General features: G+C 38.5%; 1 protein-coding gene across 1 annotated transcript in view; it reads left to right on the forward strand.

Moving 5' to 3' along the window:
• The window catches only part of ECT2L (epithelial cell transforming 2 like), a gene marked incomplete at its 5' end in the record, with an annotated part of 41,229 nt that overhangs the window by 212 nt on the left and 16,934 nt on the right, over nt 1-24,083 (forward strand). The window contains 13 exons of the mRNA XM_081346749.1: nt 1,552-1,664; nt 2,649-2,811; nt 4,113-4,362; nt 5,646-5,779; nt 7,486-7,574; nt 11,890-11,983; nt 13,627-13,795; nt 15,257-15,385; nt 17,441-17,533; nt 18,551-18,733; nt 19,403-19,506; nt 20,890-21,003; nt 21,840-22,051. Coding sequence (XP_081202875.1) covers nt 1,552-1,664; nt 2,649-2,811; nt 4,113-4,362; nt 5,646-5,779; nt 7,486-7,574; nt 11,890-11,983; nt 13,627-13,795; nt 15,257-15,385; nt 17,441-17,533; nt 18,551-18,733; nt 19,403-19,506; nt 20,890-21,003; nt 21,840-22,051 — 1,847 coding nt within the window. The remainder of the gene's footprint in view (nt 1-1,551; nt 1,665-2,648; nt 2,812-4,112; nt 4,363-5,645; nt 5,780-7,485; nt 7,575-11,889; nt 11,984-13,626; nt 13,796-15,256; nt 15,386-17,440; nt 17,534-18,550; nt 18,734-19,402; nt 19,507-20,889; nt 21,004-21,839; nt 22,052-24,083) is intronic.

Genomic DNA, 24,083 nt, shown 5'->3' on the forward strand with positions numbered 1-24,083 from the left:
TACAGTATTATGCCAGTTTGTTGTAGCAAGCATATGTATTCCATGAAATTGTGGCATCTAGTTCCTCCTATAACTGAAGAGTATCATAATAAGCCTTTATAAAAACTGATTTGAGTTCTGCTTCTTCCTTTCTGGTTTCGACCAAGAGAACAAGTTTGTTATTTTAGCACTTGCTCATCTAGAGGCTGCCTGAAGCAAAAACCTACTGCTGGAACGCAAAGATTGTTTTGATGCGCATTTGACCTGTGAAAATACAGCTTCCTAATACAGCTCTTGTTTCTTTCTTTCTTTCTTCTTTTTCTGGCTGCTAAAAATCTGTTAAATCAGTCTCATGTCCAAAAGGTTTTCTCACCACAATCACAATGATGTAACATTGTTTTGCTTTTAAAATAATAACAAAAAAGAAAAAAGGAATAAAACTCAAAAATACATTATAAAAATACATAAGGAATACTTAAAAATAAGTGAAAGGTATGTGGGGGCATAAACATACGCGCATTATATAGAGAGAATTGCAACTGTTTAGTGTTTTATTTACATACTATACAAGAAAAGAAACCATATAAACATTAGAATGATCCATTTTTTACACTGTATTATCTATAAGGACATCCATACAGACTTATTTTGTCTTGAGTACCTATAGCTGGAACATTATTCCATTTCTCTGATGGTCTCCAAATTATAATGTTCTTCAGGATGTTTAGGTTTTTCCCCCCAATGATTTTCCTTCCTGCTTTTATTTATTTATTTTTATTTACAACGTAAGCCACACTGAGTTGTATAGAATCAGGCAGGCTCAAAATTTAAATCAATCGATTGATCAAGAGCATTGACATCAATTTTAGCAATTTTATTAATTTTCTGCTTTGTATATTTTGGATTTTTGATATAATAAAGAACTACTGTTACCAGGCTTTTCCCCCCCAAAAATAAACCAAAATGACGCAACAAAGCTAAACGCTGTCTCTTAGCATTACACTTATTAGTAGTATATTTATTAATAATAATTTTCAATAATATATTAGGATCCTAGTTAGGCCTAAAAAGTATGGAGCTCAGCTGAAAGAGGGTCTGCTTACTGCCTATATATGATAAAAAAACAGCAGAGTAGAAAGAAAATGAGTGTTCTGTAATTGACATTGTGAGGGTGGACATGATTTATTTTGAAAATTCCAGTGGGGTCCCCAGACCATAAAGATTTCCTGCCCCTAGTTTAAGCTTTTTTTAAGGAAATAATTCGGCTAACCAAAACTTCATTTGAAATAAATGATTTTGTTCAAAAGCTTGAACAAAGCATATGTGAGGATCTGTGATCCTCCAGATGTAGTAGCTAAAGTCATTAGCACTGGCCAACACAGCCGATGTTGAGGGCTGTTGAAAACTGAAGTTAACCAATGTCTAAGGTTCTTACCCAAGTTGCATCTTTTAATAAGGTTATAAAATGACCCTGCAGTGGAAAAACTAGCAGTACTGTACATGGAATGGTCTAATCTTGTATGTTATCAAACTGTCTTTTTTATTTTTAAAAAAGCTTGTGGCTTTGTTTAGCTTTATCAGGAAAGAATCAGACTTATAAGCCACTGGTTTGACATGTGGACAGACAAACAACGCAAGCAGTTTCTCGTCTTGATATTGAACAAGTGCAGCAAATCACAGCTGAAGTAAGTGAGCCACTTTTTTAATACTATGCTTTGTGAAAATAAAAAGTAGATTATGCAAGGGCACCTCCTATAATATGAATTATTTACTGCACATTGTTTGCCATTTCTGGAGTCTAATCCTAATCAGCTGGAGCTCATTGAGATCTCCATACAGAAATCTAGAAGTACTTTTTTTTGTAAAATGTGGGTGCACAAATTGAGTGGGCCAAAAGGCATATTCAACCTTTGGGATCTAGACTTCAAAAAAGTAACTGGTGCTAAAGTGGAAACTAAATATACTGTAAAATTATTTCAAATTAATTTAACGTTGTGAATATAGTTATTTACTAGGCATTTAATAATTCTCCCTGTTCAGTTAACAGTTGTGATTTAGTTGTGGGTATTTGGGGTAGTGGTGGTTTTAGCAACTTTGTTCATGGTTGTTATAAAATATGTACATGGAAGCCAGTGACTCGAGCACCTTAATATTACTTCTGTATTGATGACAAGATATAGGCTTATTTTATAAAATACGAAGCAAAAGAGTTAAGGGAGATGTAAAATACATTTTGTCCCATATTTTCCAAAAAATTGGGGGAAGGTGGGCCAAAATGGGAAAAGTACATCAGATAGAGATCTGCCTCTGGGGCCTACAATCTTGGCCTCCAGATATCTAGTGTTAAGCCTGGCCTTTTCTAAAGTTGAACCTGTCCACTAGCTTCCTTAGATTATAATCATGCCAATTCACAGACACTGACAAAAATAGTAGCGTTTCCCTGCCTTAGAAGGTGCTGCCACATGAAAATGAAAGTTAACATGAAAAACTGAATAGATGAGGCAAAGGGAGGGGGGGTGAAGAATCTCAAAATCATGGCTTACCCATTAAATGTTCATAGTTCACATTTGTACAATCTTCGTCTCCTAGCAATAAATGTAAACATTTCCCTAGATCCAATAATTTACTTTGGTTTTGTTGTTGTTGTGTTTTACTTCCTTGTTGCATAGGTGTGCTGAAAAATGGCTTGTAGAAAATATCCCACTCAGCCATGTAGATTTCACCACTCTGCTGCCACGTTTCATATCTTTATATATATTCACCTTTCTCAGTCCGAGGGATCTTTGTGCTGCAGCCCAAATCAATTGGCACTGGAAATTTTTAACTGAACAGGTAGTATCAGCGTATGCCTTGTTCTCAGATAAGCCAATGCTATCTGCTAGAGTTGTAGAACCATGGTCCATTAAATCAGGGGTGTCAAACTACCAGCCGACGGGCCGGTTGCATCATATGGAGGCCGCGCCTACCCCAGCTCCGGCAATGCAAAAAAAGTTGCAATACATCGTGACATGTCATGTAACGTGGCGAGTTTGACACCCATGATCTAAGTGAATTTCAACTCTCAGTTATGTGACCCAGGGTGAGATACTGGGAATTGCAGTTTAGCAACATTCAAAGACTGTAGCTCCTCATCTCTCCTTCACCCTTTGAATGAGCCCCACCAAGGTCAAAACTGAGACTGAGGGTTACACGTTGTAGTCATCCCAATTAAACACCAAGTTAAATGTTCTTATGCTCATTGATTTGAAATGGCATGAACATTTGTAACATTCTCTAGTGAAGTTTCCCATTTGTGTTACTTGTCTCTTAATTATAGCCATTTATTTTCTAATCTTGAATTGTTAGATGAAGAAGGTATCTTTCTTATTCCGTATGGAAGGAAAATACGTCCTGTTTTCAACGATTAAAATTCATTGGCCTTATTCAGATTTAAAGTGGGATACCATCAATTGTAGGAGAAAGAGTGTCAGGAGAAGGAGGAGAAGGAGTGGTAGAATCTGGGGGCAGAGTCAAAAAAGGAATCAGCCTAGAGGGTATGTAGCCACAAATGGGCTAAGACCAACCCTTCTTGAATTTAGGTGATCCTTTATCTACTGCTAAAATAGTGCTAACCTTTAATTGAGTAGATTGCTGTGCATAGGCATGAATAGTAATAAATCAGTTTACTTAAAACTTCATGTCTGTGCGCTTGATACCAATACAAAAATTGGCAATAATTAATTTTGCATTCAGATGGCATCTGTCAGATCCATTCACCAATTAGCAGAATTTAAATATAACCTTCCTTCTATATTTATTTATTTTTGTACTATTTATCAATCTTACTTATTGTTTTCTAAATCTCTTCTATTTCCATGCATTGTCATGATCTTTATAATTAAACCAAATGATGAGGCTCCTGAGTTAAAATCCAAGGAATTATCTTTAAATTGCTTTTAAATAAAACAGATTGCATGTACCTTCCAAATCAAGGAAAAGGGAGAAGTTGGTATTTGTGTACCTCATTCCCATAAATCTGCTTCTGTTACATATCTGATGTTACTCATCAACAAGTCATGCTTTACTTGATTTGATAAGCTTTGATAATAACCTCTCTTTGAAAATAAAGCATGTTTTCACTTCCTTCACTAAAGGACTGTCTGTGGATGCCAAAATGCCTCAAGTTAGGATGGTTTCTTCCCTATGTTCCTGAAAAGAATGAATATGGCGCTTGGAAGCGGTATTATATTGCCTGTGCAACCAACCTGGATTATCTAACTTCTAGGAGAACTGCATACCACAGGACTACCAGTGATCTCAAAACAAAAATTGAAGAGCAAGAAGAAAGAGGGCAAGCAAACTATCTTCGGAAATTTATTCGAGGGAGACTGGCAGTACACAAAAGTAAGTTTTGGTTCAGTTATTAGTAAGGGTGGATCCCATGTTTTGACTTTAGCAGCTGGCAGTCATTAAGTGCTCAGGAATATATGAGATGCATAGGAGTGCCTAGCAAGCCCCAAGGACTAAAATCTGAAATAAATAGCTTTTTAAATAATTACATTAGACAGAAAAATGGAAAAGGTTTAGCTGAGTCTGACCTCTTTTCACAAATGTAGCAAAGTGTTAGAATACTATGGCATTGTCTTCTCTTTGAAGTATGTGGATGCCTTCCTCAATTAATATAATTATTTTCTGTGGGGCTTGAATGTAAAATACTCTAATGAATGATTCCTATATGTAGTATCAAATGATTGCAGAAGTGGAATGCAGTTTATAGAATGTGTCATTCTTTTCCCTCTGTCCCTTGTTGCTCCTGTGAATTTGATTCTTCGTCTGTGAGTTTTCTTTGGATGCCAGTAGTTCACCCTTTAGCTTTATTTATTTTTCACATTTCTGAACTGTCCACCTCCCTCAAAGAGTGTAGCTGCACCCTTTACACCTAGTAATCTCTTTTTTTTAACCAACCTGGGCACAATTTTGTTGGCCAAATCCTTTATTTGCACCCCCATGGCATGTTCCCATTACTGGCATTGGGATAAAAAAAATAGGGAGACAAAATTGAACAACTCATGTCAATCTTCTGTTATGACAAATATGATGAAAGGTTTGCCCTTTTTAGTAGAGCAATTTGCATTTTTGTGTGTGCCACATGTCTATAAAGATCAAAATGTGAGTCTAGTTGTTGGCCCATGGATTTGTACATAAATTCTCTTCTGTTTAGGAATTTTGCACAGCTTATTAAAATCTAGAACTGGCTGTAAATGAAAATAGATTTTTAAATTAATACTATAACAGAGCCTTGGTGGAGCAGTGGGCTAACGCCTCCTTAAGTAACACCAGCTGCCTGCAATTAGTGCAGGTTTGAGTCCCACCAGGCTCAAGGTTGACTCAGCCTTCCATCCTTCCGAGGTAGGTAAAATGAGGACCCAGATTGTTGGGGGCAATTAAGCTGACTTTGTAATAATGCCGCTTGGGGGTGTGTGTGAAAGCCCTAATAAGCAGGCATATACATAGAATGAAGGCTACTGCTAAGCTTGTAAGCTGCCCTGAGTCTTCGGAGAAGGGCGGGATATAAATGGAATTAAAATAAAAAAAATTAAAAAATAACCTGACAATGAAAAAGGGAGCATAAGTAATCACCTTTTGAAAGTAACATATAATATAGTTGAATGGGATTTATTTTTCAGAAGAGTTATTCAAAGCTCGTCCACCTTGGATAAGTGGAACCCGGAGCTCAGGATTTTACAAGTCTGGATTTCAACCACATTCGTCCCAATCTATCTATGACCAGGCTAAATTATCAGCTGAATTATTAATGAAGGTATTATTTCCCCTCCCCCTCAAACATTTACATTTTATGTCTGTTTTCCATTTTAGACTGGTTGCAGATCTAGTTGGTTAAACAGCAGGCAAATTGATTCTTCAGAAGCCACTCAAGTGGCTCCAATAATTCAATCTGAATCTTTGTAGCAGAGGTCTAAAATGTTTAGCCAACAATAGAGGAATTAAATGTCAATGGTCTGCAGATCTGTATTAATCAAAAATATTACCCTTTTCTTTTGTTCTCAGCTAATTAACTTGCTCCTCACCCGCACATCCCCAGAGTTCAATTCATTAAAAAGAAAATGCAGGAAGATCCATTGCAATTTAATTGTAAAAGGGAATGTCAATGTGCTAATGACAGTATATTATCTTTCCTCCTCCCGGCTCTATCCTTGTAACAGCCTTTGGGATTAAGAGTTGTGAATGCCTTCAAATCACAAAACATTGCTTGAGTGCGAAGGCCTAGGCCAGTGGTGGCGAATCTATGGCACATGTGCCAGAGGCGGCACTCAGAGCCCTCTCTGTGGGCACGTACACCGCCACCACTAGCAGCTCACGCAGGTCCCTTAAGGCGCCTCTGCTGCCGCCTGGAGCAGCAGCCCTGCCCAGCACAAAGCAGGCAAAATGTCCAGCTAGCAAGCTCAAGTAGGGGTGTTAGAGCATCGAGGTGGCCATGCCTACCTGGCCACACCCACCCAGTCTGGTGTGACCACCCTGGCCACACACCCCACCCTCCCTAAGGAAACCACAATGCTGATGCAGCCCTGGCACTTTGCAATAAATAAGTGGGTATTGGGTTGTGGTTTGGGCACTCGGTCTCTAAAAGTTTTGCCGTCACTGGCCTAGGCCAAGGGACAAACTACACAGTGACTTCTTTTCTTTTCTTGTTCAACAAATAGATTCCAATTGCTCATAGATTTATTCCATTTCTTTTTCTCATGCTGAGAAAAGGAAAGGGAAACAATATATAGAGGAGAAACCTTTCTTGAAAACCTGAGTTGGGAGGCTAGACCAGAGGTCAGCAACCTGAAACAGTGAAAGAGCCACTTGGAACCGGTTCCCTCACAAAAGGAAAAACTGGGAGCTACAAAAAATGTGTGTGCATGCGCGTACACGTGCGCATGCGCAGAACAGGGTTTGACTGAAGAGTGGAGACAAGGCGAGATATGCACCTACCCTGCATATTTGAATTGATTGGTTGAACTTTTTTAGTCCCATTTTTTTTGGGACTGCACATGGCAGAGGACTGGGAGCCGCAGGAGACGGCTGAAAGAGCCGCATGCGGCTCTGGAGCCGCGGGTTGCAGACCTGTGGGCTAGACCTTGGCAGATTTCTTTTGTTCCTACTCTGCCTCTATGATGGTGTCATCTTTACTCTTCATCCTTCAGCAGGTAATCTATATCTCCTGCAGGAATTTAGCACCCAGATGACTTGCCTCTTCTACAGCAGTGTTTCCCAACCTTAGCCATTTTCAGGGTATGGGCTTCAACTGCCAGAACTCTTATCGATGGCCCTGCAGACTGTTGGAATTATGGAAACTAAAGTCCACACGCTCGAAAAAGGCCAAGGTTGGGAAGCACTATTCTAGAGTATACACCTATCATCCTTGGGGTTGTGGTTCCTCTTCGATATGCCATGTAATCCCTCTCTCTAAATGTTTTTATTGAAAAAGTACTTTCCACAAATAATTTGTTTTTCAAACAGATTTCTCAACAGAATAAATCTGCCTCAGGCTTCAGACTAGAAGCCGAGAAGCCATACATTTTGTCTTCTGGGAAATCTCTAGCAGAAAGGTAAATGCCATTTCAAATTAAGGTCTCTTCTGCATATGGGAAGAAGAAGAAGACGGTCAACAAAAGTTTCTATAAGGGTTCAGAACTATTATTATTATTATTATTATTATTATTATTATTTATTAAATTTATATGCCGCCCTTCTCCCTAAGGACTCAGGGCGGCTCACAACAATAAAAAATTAAAAAACATAGAATACAAAGATTAAAAAAGAATTAAACAATAAATAAAAAAATAAAGGACAATTTAAGCCGATAAAAACCAAATTTAAAAAACCATGATCATTCCAGGCCTGCTTTTTGGAACAACCATGTCTTCAGGTCGTGGCGGAAGGATCGAAGGTCAGGGGCCATCCGCAGCTCCGAAGGCAGTTCATTCCAGAGGGTTGGCGCGCCCACAGAGAAGCTCTCCCCCTGGGGGTCACCAACCAGCATTGCCTGGCCGACGGCACCCTGAGGAGGCCGACTCTGTGAGAGCGAACCGGGCGATGGGAGGTTGACATTGGCAGCAGGTGGTCTTGCAAGTACCCCGGGCCTAAGCCATGTAGGGCTTTAAAGGTAATTACCAGCACCTTGAATTGCACCCGGAGGGCAACCGGAAGCCAATGCAGCTCGCGCAGGAGTGGTGTAACATGGGAGTATCGAGATACTCCCATCAGCACCTGCGCGGCCACATTTTGCACCAGTTGAAGCCTCCAGGTGCACCTCAAGGGCAGCCCCATGTAGAGAGCATTGCAGTAATCCAGGCGAGAAGTGACAAGGGCATGGATGACCGTGCATAGGGCATCTCGGTCCAAAAAGGAGTGCAACTGGCGCACCAGGCGAACCTGTGCAAAGCCCCCCCTGGTCACAGCAGTTAGATGATCCTCCAAATTAAGCCGTGAATCCAGGAGGACACCCAAGTTGCGGGTCCTTTCTGAGAAAGGCAATAGCTCCCCCCCATCAAAAGAGGTGGAACATGTTGGACAATACGAGATGCCAGTATCCACAGCCACTCGGTCTTGGAGGGGTTCAGCCTGAGCCTGTTCCTTCCCATCCAGACCCGCACCGCCTCCAGGCACCGGGACATCACGTCAAGGGCATCACTAGAGGTAGAAGGGAACCGTGTCTTATCCTGTTCATCGTCTGAATTAAGAAAAAAATCCCCGTCTTGGGGCAGAAGCGGCGTTTCCTTGCAACCTGGGAGTTTGACAATAGACCTATATATAGGCTGTAGTGGTGTTTCTCCAGCATCTGCTTGCCTGCTGTATTTTTTAAAAGCTGTAAACTTTGAAGATATCTGTCTATAGCTCTGCCCTCCCTAAGAGACAGGAGGAAAAACATGTTTCCTCTCTTTGTCCTCTCTTCCCTCTGTTCCTTGTCTTTCTGTCCACTAGTAGCATTCAATTTCTGTGTTGCAAATTGTGTACAGCATACAATGTCCAGTCTGAGAGAGAAAATTGCTTGCTTATTAATTGCCTTGTGATGGGGACATCGTAGGACCATTAGCTGTGCCACAGCTAATCTGTTCTGCCAAAAATAGCCAAGAAATGCCTTTGGAGATATCTTTTGTCCATGGGTGCTACAGAGATTTATATGCAGCATGGCTGGTGGTGGAATTCTGTGAGTTGCAGTCCACACATCTTAAAAGTTGCCAAGGTTGAGAAAATGAGTATACAGTTCAGTTTAAAATATTTGCCTTAGAATTTCTGTTTCCAGTGGTGTAGCTTGGTGACCAAGGGAACCTTTGCTGTTGCAGGAAATAGAGTGGTATTCCTTTCTGAGCACTGTTTTTGAGATTCAGCAAAGGAAGGATTGATAACAATGCTTTGCATACTATCTAGTCTGTTTCTGCCTGCCAGTGGAACAGAAAGACTTGTTGCATTTTCCTCAGATCTGTTCTGGGAGTTTGGGGAAGCTTCCTGAACAGATATGTTGCTTTCACACACACCAGAGGAAATCCTGTTGCAGGAGAGGAAATCTGCTGGTGTAATATTAGAGAGAGACTTCAGTCTGGATGTAGCCCCAGGATGACCTTTGGAAGCTGAGTGCACAACTTTTATCTCTGCTAATTAAAACAAAAAGGCAGCCTCTGAAATATTAGGGGAGTGGCTTTGGAATCCAAGTTGACAGATTTGCTGCTAAACAGGTAGAACTTTCCACCTAAAGAAATTCAGGGAGGAGCCAGAAAATCATGAGACCATTCAGCAAGCATGATGACTTGTTTGTGCTGTTGTTTTTAGCAATGACCATTTGAAAAAGTTAAGTGTGAAATAAGATTGATCAAAGTTTGTTATTTGTTTGTTTGCTTGTTTAATTTATTCATTTATTCATTTAATTTCTGTTTCCACTCATCTCAAACAAATGAAGTTTGGACGTTCCATATAATAATAATAATAATAATAATAATAAAGTTGGAAGGGACCGTGGAGGTCATCTAGTCCAACCCCCTGCTCAGGCGGGAAAGCCTATATCATTTCAGACAAATGGCTGTCCACTCTCTTCTTAAAAACTTCCAGTGTTGGAGCATTCACTGCTTCTGGAGGCAGGTTGTTCCACTGGTTAATTGTTCTAAGAGTCAGGAAGTTTCTCCTTAGTTCAAGGTTGCTTCTCTCCTTGATTAGTTTCCATATCTGTGTTTTGCTTTTTAAGTAGAAATCACAGGGAGATCCATATCTAGTTGCAACTTCAGGACAAGAGAAGATGTGTTGCCTGTCCAACCTTGTGTTTACAAGCCTAGGTCTCCTGCTCTGTTGTGCAGAGAACTGCTACTATTGTTGCTGTTGTTGCTGCTGCAGCTGCATGCAGAACCTAAAAACCTGCCCCAGAATGAAGGAGGAGGCCCAGTAATTGGTTCATCTAATCCAGTATTATCCATTCAGACTGGCAAGAGGATCTCTAGAGTGCTGGGCAGATATTTTTCTATCTCCACCTGGCTGTACCATGGATTGATGTCCTCTGTGATAATAATAATAATTAATGATGACGATGATGATGATGATGATGATGATGATGATGATGATGATGATAATAATAATAATAATAATAATTAATAATAATAATAATAATAATAATAATAATAATAATAATAATAATAATAATAATAATAATAATAATAATAATAATAATATTGGAAGGGACCTTGGAGGTCATCTGGTTCAACCCCCTGTTCAGGCAGGAAACCCTATACCATTTCAGAAAAATGGCTCCCCAGTCTCTTCTTAAAAACTTATTTATTTATTTAATTGATTTTATATACCGCCCTATTTCCGAAGGACTCAGGGCGGTTTACAGGGCGAGTTAAAACAATACAAATAAGTACACTTTAAAATAGAATTAAATAAGACTAGCCCACAATTAAACAAAATTAAAATTAAAATTAAAATTAAAATTAAAATTAAAATTAAAATTAAAATTAAAATTAAAATTAAAATTAAAATTAAAATTAAAATTAAAATTAAAATAATTAAAATTAAAATTAAAATTAATTAAAATTAAAATAAAATTGAAACCCCCTCAGTCCAGGCCAGCAAGATCAACTTCCAGTGTTGGAGCATTCACAGCTTCTGGAGGCAGGTTGTTCCACTGATTAATTGTTCTGACTGTCAAGAAATTTGTCCTTAGTTCTAGGTTGCTAGCTTGACTCTTCTTTGTGGCAACCCCTGAGATATTGGAATACTGCTATCATGTCCCCCCTTGTTCTTCTCCTCATTAAACTAGACATACCCAATTCCAGCAACCGTTCCTTATATGTTTTAGCCTCCAGTCCCCTAATCATCTTTGTTGCTCTTCTCTGTACTCTTTCTAGAGTCTCAACATCTTTTTTACATCGTGGTGACCAAAACTGGATGCAGTATTCCAAGTGTGGCCATACCAAAGCATTGTAAAATGGTATTAACACTTCACGTGATCTTGATTCTATCCCTCTGTTAATGCAGCCTAGCACTGTGTTGGCTTTTTTGGCAGCTGCAGCACACTGCTGGCTCATATTTAAGTGATTGTCCATTAGGACTCCGAGATCCCTCACACAGTTGCTACTATTGAGCAAGGTACTATACCTGTGCATTTGGTTTTTCTTGCCTAAATATAGAACCTTACTTTTTTCACCATTGAATTTCATTTTGTTAGATAGTACCCAATGTTCAAGTCTGTCAAGATCCTTCTGTATCTTAAACCTATCTTCTGGAGATATTAAGTCCATAAATCCAGAGCTTGCACAGGTTTGCCACTGTTGACCGTGATCTTCATAATCATAAAACTTCAAATGTAATATTAACTTTTTATTTGTACAGAAGGAACATTACTTGTAGCAGTTCTTGTCTTACCTTGTCTCACAGATTTTGTCAGCCTATTTCCCAAGGATACCCCAATGGGAAGTATTTGCTCCATCCACACCTGGTCTTGATATCTTCCCACGTGCCTGCATATGAGGTAAAACTTCATGGAATCCATCTTTCCTGCTTTCCCCCATGGGACTGAATGAGATGTCTTCTGTTTTGTACACATAAGGAGGAAAGATGCATCAAATATATCCAACCAATCGAACAACAGAAAATTTGCTAGGTGAAATATGACAAAACACAAGGACTGAAACAAAATGAAAATATATTTCATAACTCATTTAATGTATGAGCTAAAAATGGGGAGAGTGAAAAGCAGAAAGAAATCTAGTTAGTTCTCCGTAGTCTTTTCCATCAAATATTTGCCTTGTGCTGAAGAGTTTAAAGGCTGAATAAGTATGTTAAAGTTGGTTTGCTGATTGACAGAGCCTTCTGACTCATTTTTGTGGTGGGCATTCTTCTAATGCATAAGTAAATAGTGAAGAAAGACCATCTAGTGCCGCTTGGGGGGGGGCGAAAGCCCTAATAAGCAGGCATATACATAGAATGAAGGCTATTGCTAAGCACATTTGATTTGTGCTTTAGATTGTAAGCCGCCCTGAGTCTTCGGAGAAGGGCGGGATATAAATGGGATTTTTAAAAAACACACACAAAAAAAACTAATAAACTTTGAAAGATGCCATCTAAAACAGGTAGTATGTTGTTTAAACTGTGCATACACATGTAATGGTAGGGTTTGTTTCCACTCTTCCATATTTGTATGTGGTTTATTTTATTACAATATTGAATTTAAAAATAGTTTAGGAGAGTAAACCACAGTTTATAATAGTTTTTTGTTGGCTAATTGCAGTTGTGGCTTAGCATGAACAGGGATACGTGGTTTACTCTGTGTATGTGGGAGAGGGGTATTCTTTGAATTCTTTTAGTACTTACCTAAGCATCAGAAGTGCAAGTAGCTTTGAAAAGGAGACATAACAAAGCATAGTTATTAGACTATTTCCAAGACAATAGTCTTACTTTTTTTCCTAGTTTGGCGATTAGAAAATTGTTAACATGACTTAGTGGTGGGAGAGTCTTCATCTCTTTGTGAAGTAAAAGTTGGACATGGTGGCAGGACCTCTTAGCAATAACTTAGTTTATAAATATCTCTCCACTGAGCTACATGTGACATTGTAAGCAAGTGAAAACAGTCTTATTCCATCAAGTCCTTAGCCCTAACTGAATAGGGATACCATGATGAGTAGTTTTATGATTTTTGTAGCAGTCTTAATGTACTGGTTTTTTTAACTAATCTGCCGGGTATAGTGTGACCTAGAACTGCCATAAAAATCAACCAACCAATAAATAAAATAGACCTTTTATACCAGAGTATATGGATCAGAATCACGGATAAATTAATTTATAGGAAGGCAGAATATAGAAAAGGAAAATATCCTGAGAGTAAGAGTACTTTAATAGTGGAACCAATCTCAGCAGATTGGACTTGATGATTCCAACTTTGTTTTCAATCCTGTTTTTCTATGAGTAATTCATTTTGTGAATATAATTTTAACATTTTCCTCTTCTAGTCATAAAAGTGAATCCTATCTACTAACAAGAACTTCAAATATATAACAACGCAAGAATGTCTTTGGACTGATAGATTTCATTCACTTCATTCACTGCGCTAAACACATTTTCTTTTAATTTGAAAACTATGTTCTTACTTGTTGTTTTCTTTCAATTTTATTTCAGATGGTTGTGGACAGTGTTAAGCATGGTGTGGTTCTGGTAGTGTATGAGCATACGGGGACCACACTGGAAAGCCTCATTCATTCAGTAGAAAAGGCCTTGGATGGCCAAATAGCAAAGAGTATTGGGATAATTAGTGATGGAGATTCCAGAGAGATTAACTTGCTTCAAGGTAAAGTTAAGATAAAATAATAAGAATCTTGAGTAGCTGACACAATCTTTCATGCTGAAATATTACACAGAAGAGTTGAAATACGTGGAAGTGAATTTCCTAGATTCTGAGTTATATTGCAAGTTATAATGGTTTACCTATTTTCTAGCTGATTATGGGAAACAACCTCTTCCAGAAAAAAGATAACTATATGAAATATTATTGTTAAAAGGTTTTTTTTTAAATTACCAACAGCAACACCACCACCCACCACCACCCCTGCAGAAACCAGCAAACATATCCATGTACAGTACAGAAGTAGTCAAGTATAGGTTTTAAAAACATTTCTGGTCGAAAGATACTGGAGCAAATAATGGAGAACTGATTAGGGAATGGAGGAATAGGAAACCAGATCAGATCTGAAACTGACCAAATTCCAAATTTGAGTAGGAAATTCCAGGATGATAAATTTCCCTTCTTACAACATTTTTTGTGGGTTTTTTTTTGATTAAGAGGTTATAAAATCTTCTGAGTGTGGAAATTTGATTATTTTTTACTTGACCTAATGTTTCTCTAAATTTCCCTTGCCTGCACTGACATTTAAAGACCATAAAGTATAGCAAGATATATTTGATAATCACAACTTTCATAATTAGTTTTCAATCATCAGTCTTACATATTTCTGCGGCTTTTAGTGATAGAAATGTGTAGTGGTATAAAAATGCATTTTTTTTCACTTCCCAGTAACTTGATGTGCTTCCATTGCTCAATATAAGGCATATCTCCTTACTTAGGAAAAATACAAACAGTATTTCATATAGAAGTCTAATCTTTCGTCAGTCTTTTATTAGATTTATTAGATTTTAATTACTTTTTTTTAAAAAACAAAACAAAACAGAGATCAAATAAAAGAATATTTGGGAAAGTAGAACAGAAAAAAGTATTAGACAAGAAGAAAACACAAAGAAAAGGTTTTTTTCCCCCTGCCAGCCCAAGATTTAAAAACTTACAAAATTCTTATTTACTATGTTGAGTGTAACAAGAGATCCTTGCCCTGAGCTCTAGGATAAAGGTTTTGCTGGTTCCTGCCTCAGTTTGATTAGAATCTAAAAATATATACAAAAAAGAGCAGGAAGAGGGAAACAGGACAATTCTTACACATTTCCTATACAAGGAAAAGATTGTTGTGGCTCTAAAGTTAAGAGATAGGCTCCAACTCAATAATGCCAGAATGACTTTGTTTCAATCTTACTTCTTAAAAAAATAATAAATCATAGGAGTTTGTGCATCTCGAGAGTAAAGTTAGGAAAATCAGAGTCTGGCATGTTACTTACTATATACGTCTTCTAGGGGGGAAAAATTGAATCAGTCAATACTTCCTGGTGAGGTATAATTAGGAGGATCTTTTTGCAGTTCAAGACAGTTGGAACCCTGAATATTGTCCATTCACCTTAAAAGCATCCTTTGCTTAATTTTATTTAGGTTACACAGTCAACACCCAAAATCTTCTTCAACCTGAGGTGAGAGAGTTTTGGAAGCACTTAAAAAGTTGCATTATGTCTCCAGAAGAAGGGGGAAGCATAGACCTCTTTGTTCCTCTGGCAGCTTCAGGTCAGTCCAACTTGCCACCCTGAAAAGTTGCCATCTTTCTCTTTGTTTACAATAGATCTAATCAAACAGGAAACTCCTTTGATTTGTTTGGGCTTCAAAGGAGCTACCATATGTTATGCACTGGTTAATTGCTGGCCAGAAACTATGAATGGTTTTGCTTCTTCCCTCTTCCTTCCCAAACCCTTTTCCTTTGGGTTGTGCCTTTTAGATATTAACCAGAAAGTGGGCGTTTTTGCCACTTACTCATGCTTTCCAGTCATTTCCACAGTACAAGCATAACCAGAGGCATACATAGATGAAAAAGTCAATATGTTGGCTGTAACCATGTGATTGAAGCCCCAAGACTTGTGTGTGTGTGTGTGTGTGTGAGTATGATTGTTTTGGGATCTCCAACTCCCCCCTCCCCCAATACCCCTGAGTATATCTTCATTTAATTTAGCTTCACCTAGCAAACATTTGGGTTATCCTCAGCTGTATCAGAATTGGTCTTCAACAGCCAAAGATCCTAAGAGTTGGTTCACGGACCAAAGACTAAAATATTGTTTGTGTGTCTTTTCACTTTGAAATTAAAAAAGAAAGAAGTCTGATGGATAAAAAATCCAGAAATCCAATTTTCTCTTATGCCCTAGCTTTCTCCTCCACCTATTTATAGGGTGTCCTGTGAAGAGTCTTTATCACCCTGTGAAATAATAAAATATTATTCACAGGCCATTATAGAGATTTCCACCTCCACATAGTATTGTTATCACAGTATTGTACATATCACACAGAGTGATGTGGTACAGGCTCAATCAACAGAAACATTATCCCAAGTGGGTTTTTTTCTGTAATGGCCATAACACCTCATTGTGAATCTATTCCAGAAGGGGTAGCGATGTTGGGAGATCACAGTAACTAGGTCAAGGAAAGATCTCCTTCGCCTTATTCTTTCAAACAGGCAGTAAAATTAAATTGGGAAAAAGTAATACCACATTTCTTGTGGACTATTCATTGCTCAATACAGAGCATGTGTTTTCCCATCTTCAGCAGGAACAGGCAACTGCATTCATCCACTCTTAGGCTGATGTTTATTTTAGTGTTGCAATTGCTATATCCTACATTTTTTTCAAATAATGTTTATTAAAAGTTTGAATTGAACAATCAAAGATAATAAAGACTAAAAGAAAAAAAAGCAAGAATATAAATGTGTAAAGGGGAAAAAAACACCTTCTCCCTAAAGAAATGACTCCCCACCCTCTTCATAGCAAGTAGACAGTAAACAATCCCCTAATCCCTTTACCTTCTCTTAGCTAACAAATATAAAACTCTTCATCTCATAACCTACTTCTTAACAACAGCAAATCAAATAAGTAACTATGTCTCCAATCCAGTTACCAGCAAAAGAGCCAAGCAGAGGTCTACATTTTTCATCAACATATGTAAAATTCAACATTCCACATCTTGCCTTGTAGCTACAGGCAGCCCTCGACTTATGACCATAATTGACCCCCCCAGAATTTATGTTGCTAAGCAAGACAGTTGTTATGTGAATTGTGCCCTACTTTATGACCTTTTTTGCTACACTTAAATGAAGCATGTTAAGTGAACCATGCGGTCGTTAAGTGAATCTGGCGTTCCCCATTGACTTTGCTTGTCAGAAGCCAGCTGGGAAGGTTAAAAATGGCGATCACGTGATCCCGGGGTAGTGCAACTGTCATAAATACATGCCAGTTGCCAAGCATCTGAATGTTGATCACGTGACCGTAGGGACGCTGCAACGATCATAAGCATGAAAACCAATCATAAGGCACTTTTTTCAGCACCATTGTAAGTGTGGATGGCCATGAAACAAACGGTTGTAAGTCCAGGACTGCTTGTATAACAAAATACCATTTGAAAGTCAAGAAACGGTCCCAATATCCTAATATAAACAAAATTTAAAAAACCCCAAATTTAACATGACAGAAGAAACCATTTTTCCTTCACAAAAGACCAGCTCTAATCCACAACATTCCAAAGAACATCTTATCCTCAAATGCATGCTACATTTTAGACGATTACTTTACTCATTTTCAGAGGCAGGAAAAGAGATGCTTTCACAGCTGACTCGTCTCACTGGAGCATTCTTCAGGACTCCTACCGGAATAGCTACCGGGTCTTATCAGCACAGTAGGTGGAGAAAATTCCTACATATTTGGGAAGATCTACATCAGATATTTGACTGGTGGCCATATTTTAAATCAGCTGCATCCCATCTTATTTTCCTCAAAGTTGCTGGGCCCAGGCAGAAGCCTCAGCAGAATCAATACTGTATATGGCTTACATTTTTAGGGGATGAGATTGCTAATAGATTAGAAAAGAGCAATGACATTTGCTAGCAAAGAACAATTGCCAATCAGAAACTGATGTATCAAGTTTAAGGATCAGTGATTTGACTTGGCACAATTAAACAGATGCAAATGGTATTTTGTAATGGGATCCTGAAAGACTCTAAACAAGCAGCAGCAGGTTCTTCTAGATCTTCTTAGCAATACTAAGAGGACAATTGAAATTGCTGGATGAACTATAAGATGCCATTGTAAAACACTTTTCTCTGTAAGATGCATGTATTCTTCCACATGTTATTAAATTGCAAGAAGTCCAAGCAATAGGTTTTGAACAGGGGAAACTGGAAGAAAGAGAAACAAATTTAACTACATCATGAATACTAATACTTCCATGTTGGAAATACCAAAGTGCTTCCGTGGCAAAAGGATTTGCCAGTGACATCATCATTGCCCTTATGTGTCTCCATGATGTTGACCACCAAAGTGGTCCCCCATTTATTTACTTGCAGTTGCCCACTTTCAAACCACTGGGTTGGCAGGAACTGGAGCAAGTGACAGGAGCTCACCCTGCCCTGAGCAGCAACGGGTCTTGAACGTGAGGCTGCCGAACATCAGCTCAGTGTTCTAATCTAACCTCATGAGCCACCATGTTCCTACTACATCATTTATATGCAGCATTGCTTTATTTTCCAGGGGGTTTTAATACAGAAAACAAAATCAGCAGTTTCCCATTTGATAGCATATTGATTCTCCCCAAATCTTGGATAATTCTGTTTTTTTGGGGGGGGTGGGGGAAGGGGAGTGACTGGAACATAAGAAATAGTCCATGGAGAGGGAAATGACTTTTGTGTTATTACAGTCCTCAGTGAATGGCTGGGAAATCAGAAAGAAAGCTCTCCTCCGTTGCTGTACCTCACTGAAGTAAAACTGCAAATATGGCTCAGATTCACTGAGTTGCTGGAAGAGGCACTGGATGTTGTCAGGAAAAAGCTGAGTCCATATTTTTTTGATTTGCAAAAGAACATGGCGGGCAAAATTCTTGGTAAATTTTTCTCATTGTAGTCTTCTATGTATGTCTGAAATAAGAATTCCATTGGACACGGTAGACTTATTGTCAGTACAAAAAATGCTCTCTCTCTCTCTCTAGCAATGGTGCTCGGTTTACTACAAAGATAGACGCCTGGGTTAACATTATATATGTGGATTTTTGTGTGTGTTGTGTATTTGTGCATGCTTGCATGCCTTCAAATCAATGTTGACTCCTGGCAATAGCCTGGACATGCTGCTGCAGTTTTACCCTTGCATCTTTTTTAGGAGTGAGAAACAATGACTGGCCCAAGGTCACCCAGCTGGCTTAATGCTCTAGGTGGGACCTAAACTCATTTTTCTGTTTCCTAGCCTGGTATGTTAATCACTATAGCAAAGTGGCTCTCTATTTACAGTATGTATAAAATCTCATTGCTGAGTTTGATTTCTGTTCAAATACTCATCAGGTTCAATGCTGATTAGCTGTGTGCTAGATTTGACTAGATGCTGCCAAGTAACTGTCTGGATCTGTATATGTGCAGGTGCAAGTAACTGGGTAATTAGAATATCCAAGTAATCTAGTTTACAAAGGGATTTCCTATTTTTGTCCCCCTTTAAACAAAACTGTGAAATGACTAGATAGCAACCCTGTGACATCTTAAAGTAACCAATATTTTGTACACAGGTCAAGTTATGTTTAATACTGTGAATTGGTCCAACATTCAAGACAATGAAAGAATAATCCAGACTTTGGCTGACGGATTAGTTGAACTCTCAAGAGGAAATCACGTATGATAAGTGTAATCTTTTAAAGCACTATATATTAAAAATAAGTTGCAATGGCATCAGTTTGGACTTCAGGGCTTATTTGGTGTCCTTCCATTGGCATCATTGTACTATTTTAAGACAACTTGGTGGGTTGTCTCCCTTATGGTGATCCTGAAAACCAGGAGTTGAAACCCTGGCTCTACGCACAAACTATCACTAAGAGGGCCACACCACTGTATTTCCCCTAGCACTGCTGTTTCTTGCTTAAATATGTTCTTATTAGTGCTTAGGATAAAGCTCTTTGTGAATTCACTTACTAGTCGGATAGTCTCTTTTCCGAAAGGCTTTTAGGGGGATGTGAGCAGAACAGGAAAAGGCAGCATCTATGTTGCCAAGTGACTGATTTTAGCATCCATTTTAGCAGACCAGAAACCCACCATCTCAGATCTACCTAATGTTTCTTACAGTTCTCTTCATAAGCTGATTATCTTCATAAGTTGATTATACACAGAAGGCTATAAAGGAGCACAGAGACCATGCGTCTTGACTTCACATAGGATTCTGTGGTGCCTCCAGCACTATGGCATTTATGTACTCAGTGCCACAGCTACAAAGCAGCACCTGTATACACAGTCATCTGTATGTACAAAAACAGAAGGACATGTTAATCTCTTCCTTTTTTTTGCACGCAGCTGTATTTTTAGACAACAGCTGAAGAGAGTTGTACTTCTCCCGAGACTTAAGATGCATGCAGTGATAAGCAGGAAAGTGATTAAAAATGCTAGGAGTTCTATTTTTTGACACAATGCAAATAGCTTTAATTTAATTTAGCTAATGAAGAAGAATTCTCTTTGTTGAGCAGCCAACCAAAATGTATGTTCCTGTCCCTGGGCTCTTATAAAGGTCAACACGGTGCCCTGTTACAGTCTGCCTGAGAACAGTTGCTCTCAACTGTTGTTGCTTTGAGAACAAATTGCCACCAATACTGTATTGCAGAGGACACTGCCAAAAGGAAGCTTCCTTAAACAGCTGAATGAAGCTGATTTGCCATATGTTTTTCCACATCTTTCGCACTGATGCTGCCTGCGCATGATAGCCACTATTCTTAGCATGGGATAATGAAGTACCAACTTGACCATTTTGTTAATGTCATGTTTTTTCACTGCCTTTCTTTATGTTTTGTGTGGGAGAAATTATTCAAGATGAATTAGCTCGTGAAAATGTAGAATCATGCCATAACTTTTTACTCTGGTACAGCCTGGACTTAATTTATTAAAATGAAAGGAAATAGTTGAAACATTATCTGTACTTCCTCTCTTACTAGTTGATGTGGCAATGGCTGTATCTGCATGAAAGGAAACGATAGGCATATTCTTTTAAGTATTTATTTGTATGATTCTTTAGGGAAACCGCCTGGAATTTCTATCATCTTTCCTCATGAAGAAATGTGAGAATGAAGAACTTGGAAACCAGGATTTCTTGACTGAGGGCATTTCAGAATCAGGGCTTGTACTTAAGGTACAAAAGAATCAAGTGTTGGGTTTTCACTACTCCTGTAATTTTGTTTGTCCTTATTCTGTTCAAAACCTTTTTCTTGACAAAGTGAAAGATAAGTGGTTTGTCACGAGATTTGAGGTCCTTGATGGATCATTACTTGAATTTTTTTTATTGAGATGGTATTGTTAGAATAATTTTATATCCTAGTATTGAAAGGAAGGTAATATGTAATTTTATTAAAAAGATATTTGCACTCTAATTCTCTGCTTCAGAATTCATAAAATTGAACTAATGTATAATGTATATGTTTCCAGCATGGAAAGTTTAGTGATTAAAGTGGCCTATTTTAGCTGGTGCTGTGCAAGCCAAAGTTATTTCAATAGGGGTCCTTGGTGCTCTCTGAGCTTGCTTGTTTTCTTGCAGATGTTTCATTACCCTAATTAGGTAACATCATCAGTGCTAATACTAGCTTATTTCAATAGCTCATGCAAACAAATATCTAAATAGCATATTGAAAATAGCATAGCATATTGAGATGAATGAACTGTATAATGTCTTACTTATGAGAACAAATAGCTAGCAGTACTATATATTTTGATTCAAAAGTAAAGCCCAATAAGGTTTAATATCAGGTAAGCATATGTAGTGCTGAATCTGAAGAGGCTTTTGAAGTAATAGTATTATGCTTGAATCTCCTTATATATATATATGACTATATCTGGATATGGGTATATGAAAAGAAGCTTCTAAGTTGCATAGCCAGAAATTGGATATAAATGCACTACATCAGGTTTTAGGTGGTTAAAATAAGCACATTTTTTTTAAAAAAAACAATTGTTTCTTTCTTTGACATTTAGATAGATGAACCTCAAGATGTGATAGAGAAGCGCCAAAGCTTTGCCAGAGAACTTCTCTTAAGTGAGAGAAACTACGTCCGCATTCTGGAAATTGTGAAAGATATCTATGTAAAACCATTAAAAGCAGCACTGGCATCCCGTCAGACCATCCTAAGTGATATAAGTATTCAGCTCATCTTTTCTGATGTCTTGGACATTTTACAAGTAAACAGGTATATTTCATTGACTGTTTTGAACCATTCCATTACTAAAAAGTTTTAGACATAAAACAAAGCCAATTCCTAGCAACCCAGCTTTAATAAATACTCAAGGGTTTGGAAATATAATAATTTGAAGTGACTAATAAATTTCCTGTAGACATAATTTCTTTGTAATCTGGATGGATGGATGGATGGATGGATGGACGGACTTTTGAGTCGGTGTTTACTCTTGGTGACTGCCTGGACAAATTTTCTTGGCAAGTTTTTTCAGAAGTGGTTTGCCATTGCCTCTTTCTAAGATTAAGAGTGAATAGCCTAAGACAGGCATGTCAAACTGCCGGCCCACAGGCCGGATGCATCACAATGAAACCGCGCCCTCCCCATTGCCGGCAATGGGGAAAAAGTTGTGATACGTCGCACGACGTCACATGACGTTGCGAGTTTGACATGCCTGGCCTAAGATCATCCATCTGTCTCTGTGCCTCAGGCAGGACTAGAACTACAGTCTCCCAGTTTCTAATGCCTTAACCGCTGTCTCAAACTGGAACTCTGTGTTCCAGTACGGTTAACTAACTGCTTTATAATCTGGTTTGTTAAAGAGCCATAAAGAGGAGTATACATTGAATATGACTCCCAAGTGTTTGCTTTCAGTGAAAAGCAGGATTGGAAGCTGGACATTTCAGATCAGGAGCAACTGTGTCAATTTCCAAATGAAAGAAAGTAGTAGGGCCACTATTTTCTGTACAAGTTAAACCCCAGCCCTGCTTCCAGTTCCGAGCGCCTCCATTTTGGAACACCTTAAGAATAATTCAGAGAAATTTGGAGAAGTATGGAGAAGTTCAAGAAGAACGATTAGAAGACTGGAAACTAAAATCTGTGCAAAACACATTGGCACAAGTGAAGGATTCCTCTTGTAGTACCGATGCAGTCATATCCTTTGGGAAGCTTGGTACAGCTGGGCTTTCTCTGGTCATCACCACACAAATAAGCACCTCACTTCCACCAGCAGTCCCAGCACTGCAGAAATGTGTCCATTCAAGCAAACAACCTGAGAAAGCAAGCCATTGGTGTAACCCCACTGCCTTTTGACAGGGTTGCCTCGACACTTCAAACAGGAATCTTCACGTGCATCAATGTTCTTCACAAAATGAATTTTTCCAAATGGTTTGCATAGCTCAATATTAGGTTTTATGTGGTTATGAAAGCACTTCTCCAATACCTAGAGGGGTGACCACACAAAGTCAAAGTCTGATCTCTATAATCTTAGAATGTGAAAAGATAAGTGGATTCCATCTGAACGTAGAACAAACCTCCTAATGGCAACAGCAGATCAACACTGGAACCAATAAGGGAGATGGTGAGCTCCCCTTTACTATGAATGGCTAGCTATCAGTGATACTTTAATTTGGATTTCTGCACTGGGGATGGGGATGGATTTGGTAGTTCATTTAAATGGCTGCTCGAATTGTAGGAGTCTGTGGTTCCCCACAGTGGGTGGCAAAGCATTAATGTACTATATTATAATGTTTAGGATGAACATTTGAGAAAGTTAAGTAGCTCTCCTCTCCTTTGTAAATTGGTTGGCAGCGGCTTTCCCAGGTTTGATAATGAGATAGATAAATAGCTAGTTAGATTATTCTTCACAGTATTCTTGATAAGTGCTTTGCCATTGCTTTTTTCCAAGATGTTTTTTCCCCCAGTTTCTAAATCTAGCCTACAGCCCTGAGATTTCTTAGCTTCCTTTTCTGCCATTCAAGCCTGACTCTGATTAGGTTAGCCAGGTGCTGCTGGCTGATAGAACATCAACTATTGCAGACAAGTCTGGATTAGCAAGCATTCAACTTCATGCAGGTGATTTAACAAAATTTCCCAGAGGTAACTGCCTGAATGCTTAAAGGTGTTTTTTTCAAATGTGGGTCAAGCAAAGTATCAAATTTGCTAAAGGTTATACAAAGCTGAGTTTCTTGTTTATATATGGATAGCTCTAATATATAATCACCTGTAGTAATTCTAGATACATGGAGTCACTTGGTATAAGGCAGGC

Source organism: Vipera berus (assembly GCF_964194415.1).
Source record: "Vipera berus genome assembly, chromosome: 1".
Lineage (NCBI taxonomy): Eukaryota > Metazoa > Chordata > Lepidosauria > Squamata > Viperidae > Vipera > Vipera berus.